Source organism: Carassius auratus, unplaced genomic scaffold, assembly GCF_003368295.1.
Source record: "Carassius auratus strain Wakin unplaced genomic scaffold, ASM336829v1 scaf_tig00013579, whole genome shotgun sequence".
In the NCBI taxonomy this organism is placed as follows: domain Eukaryota; kingdom Metazoa; phylum Chordata; class Actinopteri; order Cypriniformes; family Cyprinidae; genus Carassius; species Carassius auratus.
Genome location: NW_020524416.1, coordinates 1 through 15,000, shown reverse-complemented (window position 1 = coordinate 15,000; position 15,000 = coordinate 1). Strand labels below are relative to the sequence as shown.

General features: G+C 36.5%; 1 protein-coding gene across 2 annotated transcripts in view; it reads left to right on the top strand.

Moving 5' to 3' along the window:
- Nucleotides 1-9,036, top strand: part of LOC113074068 (nuclear receptor ROR-beta-like) — a 14,494-nt gene extending 5,458 nt beyond the window's left edge. The window contains exons 2-11 of one of the 2 annotated variants that reach the window (XR_003280587.1): nucleotides 163-248; nucleotides 472-613; nucleotides 1,865-2,332; nucleotides 2,776-2,897; nucleotides 2,975-3,107; nucleotides 4,239-4,346; nucleotides 5,899-6,009; nucleotides 6,153-6,265; nucleotides 7,059-7,684; nucleotides 8,784-8,913. Coding sequence is in view for 1 of the 2 variants with exons in the window: in XM_026246776.1 (XP_026102561.1) it covers nucleotides 163-248; nucleotides 472-613; nucleotides 1,865-2,332; nucleotides 2,776-2,897; nucleotides 2,975-3,107; nucleotides 4,239-4,346; nucleotides 5,899-6,009; nucleotides 6,153-6,265; nucleotides 8,784-8,945 (1,445 nt within the window). In the remaining variant the exon portion in view is untranslated. Of the gene's footprint in view, nucleotides 1-162; nucleotides 249-471; nucleotides 614-1,864; nucleotides 2,333-2,775; nucleotides 2,898-2,974; nucleotides 3,108-4,238; nucleotides 4,347-5,898; nucleotides 6,010-6,152; nucleotides 6,266-7,058; nucleotides 7,685-8,783 lie in introns of both variants that reach the window. The other variant, XM_026246776.1, reaches the window with a different exon arrangement.
- Nucleotides 9,037-15,000: the final 5,964 nt, after the last annotated feature.

Below are 15,000 nucleotides of genomic sequence, written 5' to 3'. Positions count from 1 at the left end.
GAAGTGGGCTGGGTGTGAGGGGTACAGAATGATTATGCCAGCGCTTTTACTCACTCTGGATGAATACAGTTCTTTTTGCAAATGTGCTTTTCTTTGTGTATCATGAAATCATTTTCCTTTTAATTCTTAAAACAATGCTTGTTTTTTTGTTTTGTTTTTCAGCTCAAATTGAGGTTATACCATGTAAAATCTGTGGTGACAAATCCTCTGGGATTCACTATGGTGTTATTACATGTGAAGGGTGCAAGGTAAGAATTCTGCTTTAATACCACAATGATTACAATATCATATTTTCTTTTTTTTTCCTTACCCTACATGTGCACTTTCAAAATGACCCTTTTGTGCTCTGTCCCTCCTTATGTTTTACCCAGATGTTATTAGTATGCATCTGTTTTCTGGCTAAGTATATATGACTTTCTGTTCGTCATGTGGCACCAGGGTACACCAGGTAACCATGTTTCTGTTTTGCAGGGTTTTTTCCGCCGCAGCCAGCAGAACAATGCCATGTACTCGTGTTCACGGCAGAGGAACTGTCAGATCGACCGAACCAACAGGAACCGCTGCCAACACTGCCGTCTGCAGAAGTGCCTGGCACTCGGCATGAGCCGTGATGGTGAGCCCAACGAACACTGAATATTAGGAACCATGACTCGAATATTAGTACTGTATGAGGAGAAGCAGGGTCAAAGGCAGCTGAGGGGGACTTCATGTCAACAATTATGATTTTTGCAACTACATGGTATTATTCAGTCACGATTTGAGCCTGATTTGATTCACATAATGTGAAAATGTGTGCATGATCTTTTTAAAAACAAAAACCTGTGTCATCTTATATTTTATTTATGAATCGTCTAAAAGGTGCTGTAGGGAACTTTTGTAAAAAAAAAAATATTTTTATATGCTGACAGTAGAATATGAGACAGATAATCTGTGAAAAATCAAGCTCCTCCGGCTCCTCCCAGTGTCCTATTGCCATTTGCAGAAACTCCATCGCTCCCGGTAAAAAACAACCAATCAGAGCTGCAGTCCGTAACTTTGTTTGTGTTCAAAATGTAGAACAATTTATATAATAAGCGAGTACACCATGAATCCATTCTCCAAACCGTGTTTTTAGCTTGTCCTGAATCACTAGGGTGCACCTATAATAAGTAAATATATTTTGAACAAAACAAAACATTTTTAATAAACATGTAACAATTATATTATATTAATGCACTTTACAGTTTATTTTTTTATAGATACAATATAATTATTAATTTATAGTATTAATATTTTGCAAATAAAAAAACTAAACAGTCATAAATACAGTAATAAATATAATAAATATACAATACTGATAAGTATGTTTGGGGTTGGCAATGTTTTTGAAAGAAACCTCTTATACCAACCAGGGCTTCATACATTGAATCAAAAATACATTAATATTGTAAAATACATACAATAATATTGTAAAATATTAATGCAATTTAAAATGACTGTTTTGTATTTCCATGTGTTTTAAAATGTAATGTATTCCTGTGATTCAAAACTAAATGCAAATTTTTCATTATTATTATGCAGTCATTCTAATTTCAAATTTTTTATCAATTTTGAAAAAAAAATATTTTTTTGAAACTTTTTCTCATGATTCTTTAATGAATAGAAATTTTAAAAGAACATTATATATTTGAGATATAAATATTTTTCTTAAATGGAAATTATACATTATATTAATAGCTATGCCTTTGCTGCCACTTTTGATCAGTTTTTGCATTCTAACTGAATAAATTATATTATATAAATAAAATCAGATCTTAAACTTCTGTAAATAAATACTATATATAATGTAAATTATACTAAGTGATTATACTTTTTCTTTCTGTAGCGGTGAAGTTTGGCCGAATGTCAAAGAAACAGCGGGACAGCCTGTACGCAGAGGTGCAGCGGCACCAGCAGCTGTCTCGGGACTGTCTGGCAGGTTTGGGCGGTGGTCTGGCATCACATGACCGTGAAGAGACGGGTGAAGACATCACACACAGTCGGCCGTACAGCAGTGGTGGTTCCAGCTCTAACCTCAGTGACCTGGACGACATCGCCACGCTGCCTGACGGTTTGCTGTTTGACCTGCCTCTCACCCCAGAGGAGGCGGGCGAGTACTGCTCTCTGGAGATGCTCGGGGGCGGCCGAGGGTCCGGGAGTGCAGGAAGTGGAAGCTCGTCCAATCAGAGCTCTCCAGAGCCCAGCACAGTAGATTTGGCGGAAGTGAAGCATGAGTATATTCTACCTGAAAACAGTCTTCTTACACACTCTCTCCTGGGATCTCTACCAGACAACTGCTCTCTACAGGACATAGGTGAGCTGTCATTAGAGATTTTCATTTTGTGATCTTGTCCTTTATTCATTTGAATCATTATGCTAATATAACAAGGATAAGATACTGACATTATTTTAATAACAATTTTCCTCCAAATGTTTATTACTATAATACAATGAAAATCCTCTTGTGCAGCTATATATAGTTATTTTTATAGATTATATAATTGTTTATATATATATATATATATATATATATATATATATATATATATATATATATATATATATATATATATGTGTGTGTGTGTGTGTGTGTGTATTTATTTAATTATAATTAGTACTTTTAATATCTATCTAAAGGTATATCTATATAACATATTTTTATACTATTTGTTTGTTATGTCTGTTTGATATATTTATTAATATCTAGATAGACGGATACTAAAGGCAAATGTGTCAATGTGTTGAATTTCTGTTTAGAGCGAATCACTCAAAATGTGGTGAAGTCTCACCTGGAGACGAGTCAGTGCACCACAGAAGAGCTGAAAAAACTCACCTGGAACCTCTACACTCCTGAAGAAACCCGCAGCTTTCAGCTCAAGGTACACCCAGCATTATATCAGACAAATACATAACAGATACACAAACACAGATGTATTAACAATCTCGGTGCATTCAGTCTGCAGAATGGATGTGGCAGCAGTGTGCCTTGCACATAACAAACGCCATCCAGTACGTCGTGGAGTTCGCTAAACGCATCTCTGGATTCATGGACCTCTGCCAGAATGACCAGATCATCCTGCTCAAAGCAGGTCAGTGCTGTCTTTGTCTCACACGGATTACAGATGAGTAATCCCAGATTATACAGCCGATTTCTCACTCGCATCACCTTATCCACTCAATGCCATGATGTGGCGTTTCTGATGTGGCCCTGGGTGGCCGTTCAATCTCTTTATTACTTTAATCACATTTAGTAATGTTCTAACACTCTGAGTGTCATGAGCTTCATCTTTCATGCTACATGAATACTCTGAGAGCAGATATTGACATGATGTAATTCAGATAATGGCAAATGCAAACACACCCACAAAATTAGTGTTGAGTGCAATTTGCACTAGGCGAGTAATGCAGAATGTTTGGTTGTGAAGGATTCATTGTAATTCACACTAGGGGAGCTTATTTCTGCCACCGAATAAAAAATAAGAAAGGCAATTGTGACTTATTGTGTCACTTTTTTTTTCCTTTAAACTTTTTGTTTCTATCTCACAATTAAGACTTTTTTTCCGAAACATGAGATATAAGCTCAGAATTGTGAAATTTTCTTGTAATATAACATGCATATAGTTTAAACTTAAATTAAGACTTTCTTCTCAGAATTGTGAGGATAAAAAAGTCTGAATTTGCAGATTGTAATTGAAAAAAAAGCTTCCACACCAAACACCTGAAATAATTATTTTTTAAATAACTCGACTGCACTGTATTTGGATATATGTCTGGATAGAATACACTTAATCATTATTTTACAGTCAATCAATGTTTTTTCTGCTTCCAGAGTTGATAAAGATCTACATAGATGCAAAAAACGTACAAAAACGTAATGCTCGTGCAGAAGTGATATTTCATAACATACAGTGGCTGGTTAAGAAGGATTGTAAATGGTTACATAAAAAAAGTGAATTTTATGTCAGAATGATGTCCAAAAGATGCACAACTGTTTCGTGAATTCACCCCACAGGATTCAGTTCTGTCCATGTTTTTCTGTGTTCAATTTTATTCTTGATACTTGCACTAATGCTTGTCTCATCTTGTGTTTGTTTCTCCAACATTCTGTCAACTTCTATCTTTCTCTGTCTGTTTTTCCTTTTGTCTCTGTCCTCTGTCTTTCCTGTTCCCCCACCATCACGTTTTTTTGGCCACTCTCTTTCTCTCTATTACTTTTCCAGGATGTCTGGAAATCCTGTTGATTCGAATGTGCCGTGCTTACAACTCTTCAAATAACACAATGTTTTTTGATGGCAAGTTCGCCAGTCCTCAGCTCTTCAAAGCTCTCGGTGAGTGTCCTGATATGTAAAGAATATAATGCATTTTAATGGTTACTATTTCAAAAGTATACAGTATAAGTGGTAACACTGGAAGCCTTTGTTTAATTCATCATAATGGTATTCATAATATACATTGTAATACATTATATCTTTTCCTAAATAATTGTATATAACATTTGAAGGTTTGTTTGTCATGTATTTTAATGCATTATACTTTTCTTAAAGTGCAACAGTGAATAGATAAGTATTGTATAATAACGGTGGTTACAGCTACTCATGAAATCATTCAATGCATTATTAGGTGCATTTAAGGCATAATTAATGCAATTCATGCAACTACTTTTCCAAAGCATTCTATATAAAGGCTTTAAGTAAAGTGTACACAGAATAGCTATGGTTGATTTAAATGTGCAATATATAATACATTCATACTGGGTTCAGGCATCTCATAATTTAATGCACTCCGTTTTACTTTCCAGATGCAAACTAGATGTAATCTGTGAAATCAGAATAGCATGCTAACATACTACTTTATTATTTATACTACTGAGATGTTTTTACACAAAATTGCATTACAAATGCAAAATAACATTTTTGGAAGAATCACTAGATACCCTTGCGAAACTAAACATGCAGGTAAAATTAAGTAGTGGTTAAGTATCAAACGTAATGAGGTCATGTGATCACAATGTTGCAGTAATCTGCTATTTGAAATGTGTGCAGTTCCATAATGTGAAACTGTTGGGTAAAAAATAGTAGGCAGTATTCAGTTCTCTAGTATTCCACATCAAACACATCCTCTTTACCTTGTAATGCAAAACACCAGCAGCTCTTAAGAGCAAGAGCAGAGGCGTCATGAATCAATAAGCCACAAGAGCTAATGGGTTTTTAACCCAGTTAGTGAATACAAGCGATGCTCGAGCGAGTAATAGCTCATCAAAGTTAAATGGATGCACTGCAGAAAGCACTCTCGTCACATAATATATCAAATAAAAACCTTTATCTTTGAAAGAAGTTGATAGAATTATTTGTAGATTGTTCCACATATTTTTATTATTTTTTTTTTTCAAATTTTTTTTGTATATGCTTAAAGCATGAAATGAAATTCATCCTATCTATTTTTAATGCATTTTACAGATTTTGTGAACAATTAATCCTTGCATTTTTAATTTAATTCTGTATTTTGTAAACGACTTTGTAATGTTTCATTAAAATATCATAATTGTCTTCTGAAAATAACATATATTTAGTGATACTTCAGTTTCAACACAACTTTAAATGCGTTGTTAATGTTATGATAAAATGCACAATACAAACATAGAGGCAAACTATGATATTCATGATAAAGCAATGCTTGAAACTGTGTTATTCTCACAAATAACCTAAAGCTTTGTACCCAGAACATCTTATAATTTCCTTCATAATTATTGGAACCCAGTAGATCCATTAAATAATTTCATGCTAAATAAAACCAGATTCTGTGCAAATTTAGGCCCTCAATGGAAATGTAATTTGTTTCATCGTCTTTAGCATGGTAACCAGCATGTACATATCTTTGTAGGGTGTGATGACCTGGTGAACGCTGTCTTTGATTTGGCTAAAAGTCTGAGCCGTCTTCAGCTGAGTGAGGAGGAAATGGCTTTATTCAGCGCTGCGGTCCTGCTGGCTCCAGGTCAGACTCTCACACACGTCTGCTACCAATTTAGAGATTCGTTCCCTGAAGCAAAGGTTTATAAAGCTGCTTTTATAGGCTTTCCGGAAAAATTTGCACACAAGAATAAAAACCCCTCTGCTCTGTGTTTGTTTGGCGCTCAGATCGGCCGTGGTTGACAGAGTCTCAGCAGGTGCAGAAGCTCCAGGAGAAGGTTTACGTGGCTCTTCAGCACAGCCTGCACATGAACAGAGCCACTACTGAGAAACTGGATAAGGTGACGAGCCATACACGCAGAGCTCATTACAGATAAACAGTTGAACTTCAAGAATATTTAAGAAAAAATTATTAAAGCACTAATATTATGAATCAGCCAAGGAGAGTAACAAAACTAACAAAACGTTCTCAGTCAATGAATTTCAAGTCCTAAAATAATTTGTGATTTAGTGAGTTATTAAACTGATTTGTGAATCAACTGTTTTCAATTTTGATAATAATAAATGTTTCTTGAGCAGTAGATCAGCATATCAGAATGATTTCTGAAGGATCATGTGACACTGGAGACTGGAGTTATGATGCTGAAAATTCAGCTTTGCATTACAGGAATAAATTATATTTTAAAACAGATTTCAAATAGAAAAGGTTAGAAAATAGAATGTTATTCTAAGTACCATATTTTTCGGACTATACGTCGCACCTGAGTATAAGTCGCATCAGTCCAAAAATACGTCACGATGAGGAAAAAAACATATATAAGTAGCATTTATTTAGAACCAAGAACCAAGAGAAAACATTACCATCTACTGCCGCGAGAGTAAAGAGCGCCCTCTGGGGGCTGTATACTTTAATGTTTTCTATTGGTTCATTTCTCTCGGTTCATGTCAAATTCATTTTGATAAATAAGTCGCACCTGACTATTAGTCGCAGGACCAGCCAAACTATGAAAAAAAGTGCGACTTATAGTACAGAAAATACGGTAGTAAAAATTTTCATAATATCACGTGTGGCTGTAGTATTAATCACACGATAAAGGAGTAGAGTCTAAGAAAGTAATTTTAATAAATCCACAGGGAGCACAGAACAACCACATGGGCACAAAACATCCAACATCATTAATACAGGACAAAGAAACTGAGAGGAACACCGCGTCCTCACGCCGAACAGTCCAAAGGAGGAGGTTGGGTGGGGGTTCAGGAGGAGGATGAGGCGCAGGCGAAGGGCAGACAAAAGGGAGAGGACACACAAGAGTTCATAGAGCCAGGGCAGAGTAGACACTGGGAGAAGCCAGGTGGAGATCGACCACCGTGGAGTCCCTGGAGGGGAGGAGCCATGGTGGAGGTAGGGCTGTCGACACCTGGGGATCGACTGACGGAGATGGAGCTGAGGAAAAGGAGCCCAGGATGGAGACGGAGAGCCGCAGAGCCAGGGTGACATCGAGGTTCTGGAGAGCCAAGGTGGAGCAGACAGCTGGTGCGAGCTTGGCAGAGGCGGGTATCCGGAAGACTGTGTTGGAGCCGGAGGGACGATGGAGCGATTGGGATGACAGGCACCAGTGGAGATCAGGGAGCTAGGAGCCAAGGCGGAGCTGATGGGTCAAAGGGCCGAGGTGGAGATTGGGGACCCAAACGCCAAGGTAGAGAGCTGGAGACTGGCAGACCCGAGGCAAATCAGAGAGCCTGGATGATGCTGACTGAGGGTGAGCTGAGAAAAAGCAGAGACAGGGCTGAGGAACTGGCTGGTTTTAGGAGAGGAGGTGGGGGAGAGAGGCTGGGCAGAACCAGCAGAGACTCTGGTATTATCTCCCCAAACCAGTCTATTAAATCCACATTAAAAATATATTTTAGTTTCCTCATTTCCTCATAATATCCAGAGGCCAGTTGCAGCTCATCCTCGGAGGCGGGCGTGTGGGTGGGACTTCCCTCCAAGCAGTTGATGTCCAGTATTAAACCCAAGGCGATACACAGTGTTACCGGCTCACGCACCTGGTCAGATGTGCCTTGAGGCTCTGGCTCCAGGGCGATGATCCGCACTGTCGCTCTTGTTTGCGATAGCTTGTTGATCACGTCGTGCTCTGGCTCTCCATCTGCGGTGGGCTCAGGCAGACGCTCTGTATAGCTTGATGGTGATGGCTGGCTGGGCTCTGGATTGGGAGTGGGGCTGGAGATGTCCTCAGCGGGGCAAACAGAGTAATATTATACATTATTCTCCAGCACCTACTCCACAAATGCAGCAAAACTTCCTTGAGGACCTTCTATGTGCAGGATAGCGCAGAACCAAAAATCTTACCATCTTCCCGGGCCACTCACTGTGTATTTCCTATTAAGTCAGCCTCGCTCCAGGAAGGTGCTGAGATTTACCAGGTTGATAAAGTCCCTTATGTGGTCCTCAAGGGAGCAATGCTCCATGCAAAGGAGTTGGACTGTTGGCAGATGCATCAGGGAGGGCTTAAATAACTGGAGGAAGGTGATCATTGAGAAAAGAAACAGGTGTGGAGTTTATTGACAACTAAGAGAATAGATCAACAAGGAAACTCAGGAAAACAGGAATTCAAAAACTTAAACTGCAGACTTGTTACAATCACATTTTGACTGTATTTTGGATTGAATATAGAAATACTTCTTGTGTTGCCCCTAAACTTTTGAACAGTATTATAACTTCTGTTCCAATGTTTGGTTGATTTGCTACTACTAAATAGCCATGCAAATGTGTGTTTGTGCAATAATCCAAAGGACAGGCTTAAGACATCCAGTATTTTTAGTTTGTTGTCTGAAGTGTCCATCTATTGTGTTTTGCAGATGGTGTCCAAACTACCGCAGATGAAGTCCATCTGTAACCTACATATAGACAAGCTGGAGTTCTTCCGTCTGGTTCACCCAGAAACAGCCTACAGCTTCCCGCCTCTGTACAGGGAAGTGTTTGGCAGTGAGATCAACTTCCCTGACTCCACCAACAGTTAGAGAGAGTGGGGGGAAAGAGGGAGATAGTGAGGGAGGGAATGACAGAGTGTGAAGGGGAAATTACGAGTGAGTGTTAAGGAAAGAGATGCCATTACATGTAAAAACAGCATTTCAACCGAACACATTTGAAAAACCTCCAGGGAGAATCCTCAAGTCTGTTGCAGCACTATTAGCATACATACACACACTACACTACAAACACACACCCTTAACCTGCTGCGCAAACACTCATACAACAAACATACAGGCCAACAAAATATTTCAGATTCGACCACACAAAACATTTTCATTCATAATGGGATTATTCCTGGAGTTGCGCTCTCAAATCCATTTTTATTTCATGGAAAATATCTTTTATGTACAGATGTATGCTTGCAAAGGCTTTAGTCCCAACTTGATGTCTAAGCATGTCACTATTGCTTCTGCATCTGTACACAGAGATATTTAAAGGAGTTTTATAAGAGGTCTTATCATTTTAAGAATTTAACAGGATAAAACTCTTCCACATGAAAATTCAGGAGAGCACAAGACTGCAACAAACTTATTATTCCCTGCTGAATCACTCTAAAAGCACTAAAATCACATTTTTTCCTCCCTCTCCCCTCACTTTTTCGCCCTCAGACAAATCATGAATGTATCCCAAAAGCACTTAATTTTGATTTGAGACCGAATGTACACAATGCACTTTTGGTCATGCGTTATGCTTTATGAGACTTTATGACAGTCCACTTGGAAAAACAAAACAAACAAAAAAACTGGTGTGCCCATATTGTTTATTAAAAATGAAGGGACCAATGTTACCAGTACTACAGGAACATTCCACATTAAATACAAGTCAAGCTCATTTCTCAGTTTAAAATAGCTATATTTTTAATTGTTTAATAATCATCATTAGTAATCAATAATAAATAATTTTGAAAATAATATATTTAGACAAATAATTTTAAAAAATAATTTTCAATAATCTCTGAAAATGAACAAGTATTAACAGAAATGCACTTATAGTGGAAGCCTAGGGGGCAGCTGTACAGTTATAAAACAGCTGTTCATAACCTTACAGTTCATAACTGTATCTGATAGCATCTGAGTTTAACTTGTATTTAACCTTGAATATTCCTTTACAGATATTTAAACAAACCAGGTTTTATTCATCCACCTGGTAATCACAATAAGTGTGCAGTCATAGCCAAACATTTGTGAACAACTTGTTTTGTTACAATAACACAACAGCAACCACACAATCCTCACTTTTACAGTTATTTACATGACCTCATACCTCATATTCAGCTGAATTTGTCACATTTAGTACAGTATTAGACTCTAGTTAACAACTTCTGAGTGCAACAGTGTTTAGCATTAACACGTAATTATATGAAAAATGTATTCAACAGAATACAGTCTTCTATATAAAGGGTTTGCAAATGATGGCATGACTATAAAGAATAGAGTGCATTAGTGTCCGTACAATTTTTCAGCAGTGTTGGTTTTGGAAGTATTTTTTTACCCCCAAAGTGATTTGCCTTTGTTAAAGTGTTACAAGCCATGAGCCAAACCAAAAAGCTACAAGGAGAATTACTACATAACATAAAAAAAGTGGCAAAAACACAGGTACAAGATTGTATTAATGTCTTTAGGGAGGATTAAAACTCATGAAGCACTGCGACTGACAATCAGTTTAATGATGGTGAAATAAAAAACGATTCATTTAAAGTTTTGGACTGAATCAATAGAAACAGTATATTTTAAGTTTATTTCAAAATATGCACTTACATGCATAAGTATTTAAGTATTTTGACTCATGTCATTTGCGTTCCCTTCAAGCTCTTTTGCTGTGATTTGTTGGGTGCGACTGATTGGTGTGATTGTCTGCACAGCATCATGGGTAATTGTTCTCATTACAAATTCCACTGTTAAATAAAACTGTCCACTATTTTAAACATAAGCTGAAATAATGAAAAAAGTTGGTTGTAACAAAATAATATACAAACAATTAACAACCTTGCCGCTCCCAAAACAGTTTTTACTTCCAGAACCAGACTGCTGGCAAATACAATATTTGACACAGTTGTTCCACCCACACATGCCCTTGTTTGCTCAGGCACATTTTCACAGTGTTTGGTGCTGCACCTTATTTTTTTATTTAATTTTTTTTTTTATGCAATGAGAAACCTCAGTCCAACATCCCCTTCCCTTGTAAATGCCACTTTAGAATAAGAAACAGTTAAATGTTCATTTAATTTATATGGACATTTCTAAAAGATTATTTTGAATAGGAATGTTAATAAATTAGAATATTTAGTCAAGAAAGAGAAAGAACGGTGGAGCAGGAAGAGAGATAGAAATTATAAAAAATGAACAAGCCAGGACTTTCATCAGCCGGCTTTTGAGTGCCTCCAGCATGTGCATGGGAATACTGGATACAAAAGATGAACTGGCATGAATTTTGTTCCGGAACTGCCCTCCACAAGTGACTTAGATGAAACGCTTACAGGAGACGGACAGTTATTCTGAGCCAGGCTGGATGGCTTTTCGACATTGTTCTCTGGGACACACACAGAGCTGGGATGACCTTGATGACCCCAGTCTCATGTTATGAGAACCTTCCTCGTATGGGATCACCTGTCTGATGGTCTTCAGATGCTAAAGCATTTTCACAAATCGAACGACAAGAACAAGAGAAGTAGAGATTCAATCAAAGCTCAGTCCAGCAGGTTTCAGGTACAGATGCAACTCGTGGCCAGTGTGGTTCCTGTTGTATTATTCTGTAAATTGTTGATTGTATCTTCTTTTGTCCATTTCTGTGACCCGGATCGCATTCTTCCATCTTATTTTTCCGTACTCATGCACCAAAACATCGCTTCTACAGAGTTCTCCACTACTCTTTTGAGTCATGGTTGATGGATTTTTTTTATAGTACTACTATATATACTTCACAACTGGTTTTAAGTGCTTGAGATGAACGAATGAGCTTGTATTTTGTATGAAAGATAAAATATGATTTGTATCTCGTTTTTTAATGAACAAGAGGAAATCTTGTCTTTTTGTTCGCCCAACATTACAACCTCTCACGTCAAGGAGTGTAGCCTGCATTTGTTTAAGAATGTGGAGTATGGGAATTCTGTCTGTGTAATGTATTTTTAAATGTGTTGTTTGGATAATCCCCATCTCTAGGCCTTTGATGCATGCCTTCCTGTTAAGACGAAATTGTGTTTGTCTCATTCAGTCACCCTTTAAAACAGTTTCTGTGGTTTCATGTTTATTTCATTTTTGTAGAAGTAATGTTTCTGCTCTGTGTGTTTCACAACACACACACACACACACACAGATTTATTCTCAGGAAGATGACTGGTCTCTCTCTCACCAGTATCCTCTGCCGACTACACACACACACACACACACACACACATACACACACACACATATATAACGCACACATACACACTTTGCACCGAATAGGAGACCTGTATTCTTGATCACTGTGTCCTGTAGCTATATTTTATATATATATATATATATATATATATATATATATATATATATATATATATATATATATATATATATAATAATATTATTATTATTATTGTGAATGTCAATCACAAAGTGTCAAAGACCTTTCTTCTTTCTGATAATGTACTATTATAGTTTCTTTCAACCTGAATTATAAGACACAGAATATGACTTAATGAAAGAAAAGAAAAAAAAATAAAGATGGATTTTATTCTTGAAAAAGAAATGTCCCTTTTGATTGGTCTGCCTTCAGCGAACTTTATTTCAGTTCAGTTACTTATAAACAATAATATAATATAGGTGAAGACATGCTTTTTAATGTGTTTTTAGTTACATAATTCTGTCTTGACTGCTGTTTTAATTCAAAACGTAGTAATAAACTCAGCCTAAACTGTTTTTAAACACACGGGTAGATAAAGATTAACCCGGAAGCTGGATAGTTTGTATTTTTGCAAGCAACCATAGACAGTAAAAGAAAGCAACGAGACTCACTCAAATCTGCCAATCAGATCAGATAGTTACGCCTCAGAATTTTTCTATTGCCAGAGATACATAACAAAATACAAGTAAAATAATATTAAATTACTTAATATAGATAGATTACAAAAATAACTTATAAGAATGTCAAATGCTTAGTACTGGGAGCTTTTAAAACATTAAACCATAGACAGTAATGGAATCCTGACGTCGACAAATAGCCGACCAATCAGAACTCTGTTTTAAACGCGAGCCGTGTGTGGGAGCGTTCTAGTTGCGTCGCATTGTAGATGAGCTGTGACGTGCACACTGCAAGCTCAAACTCTGGCCGATCAGGAAGAGGAGTTTGTGAGAGTTTTACCACAGTCTAGAGTTACATTTTAAAAATTAAATTAAATTACATCTAAATTTGTCAAAGCGACAGGAGCCGACGCAAACATGTCTGTTGCCGGACTAAGGAAACAGTTTTATAAAGCGAGTCAGGTGAGTGGTTTCCACGTCAGCTGGTACACACATGTCAATTTACAGACTAGATACAACAATACACAATTATATTCCGCAAGTTACAAAGAAACATTTATTATGTCAGTTCAAGTAGTTTTGACTTACTTCACCCGGGGTCTCCACTGCTCTGGTAAAGTAAAAGTTAAAACACGGCTGTGTTTCAAAATGTAGTGAGCGCCCTACCTAGACAGCATATTCAACCATCAAACTTGGGTTTTGAACGCGTTTATGCAGGCGTCTAGTTAGATTTTGAGACATAATCACTGCAAATTTTATTTATATTTAATATTTATATATATATATATATATATATATATATATATATATATATATATATATATATATATATATATATATATATTATATATATAAAATTAATTTATAATATATGAGTAAACGCTTTGAGTGCAGCATAAAAGCACAGATGAGTCACCCAGTAATTTGTTTTGCCAGCCATATAACTACATTAGAGCATCAATACAAACACTTTATGACTAAACCAAGCTCATATATATTTCCAAAATAAAGTGAAGTCTTTAAAGTTAGATCTAAAAAATGTTTCCTATAAGATTTTTATAGTCAAGTACACATGCTATGACACTCCATATCAAAGAATTAACAGGTTTGCTTTTAATGCAGAATCATGACTTGAACACACTGGTTCTGACACCACCTCGACCATCATGTGGTTAGCAGTTCAGATGAAATTTAAAATGATATATTGTGGGTTTTGAGCAGGAAGCAGTGAATCACATGTGTTTTATTGGCAGAATACTCATGTTATTCAGCTCGTGTGCCCTACTATCTGCAGATGATGGTTAGTGTTAATTTGTAATGTGCTGAGAAAACATATTTGTCCTCTATATGGTATGAAAACATGTCCAGGTCACAGACAAGAGGTTAAATATAAGAATTTGTATGTATGCAATTGGGATATTGTACTCATGATTGTGCACATTTTCTTCTCAAATTCTCTTTACTTTAATGCAAAAATCGAATTCTCATTTCCATAATAGACATTTTACATTGTCTTTTTATTTTATTTTGTTTTTTAAATACTGTAATACCATGATTTTTATGCTAAAATATAGAAATAATCCCATATAAATACTTTTACAATTGACACAATAGGTTTTAGTTTTTTTCCCATTTTATTTTATTGAACATTTGCAATGTTGTTGTAGAAGGTTGACTTGAGTGTGGTAATTTGATCCAAATGCGTCTTTTTATCTGTTCTCTGTGACTAATGACGCTGTATTTCATTGTGTGGTTGATAAACATCCCATTGTCAGATACTTCTCATGTGAGTCATGTGTACAATTTTAAGCTCATGCAGGCCGATAAAGAAAGTGTTTTCGAATGAGATTCGTAGATGGTGTGCTTTTACTTATTTTTTAGCTGGATTAGTTTTTTAATCCATGTCTTCTACTCCAAAATAATCATGCATTCAATCAGAAAGAGGCCTGTTTATCAAACACAGCGTAGATCAACTTTAGCACATGCAATTTCAGACATTCAGTTTGTTTTTAGTCTTGCATTCCTTTACCTGCTTTAGCAAAACAAG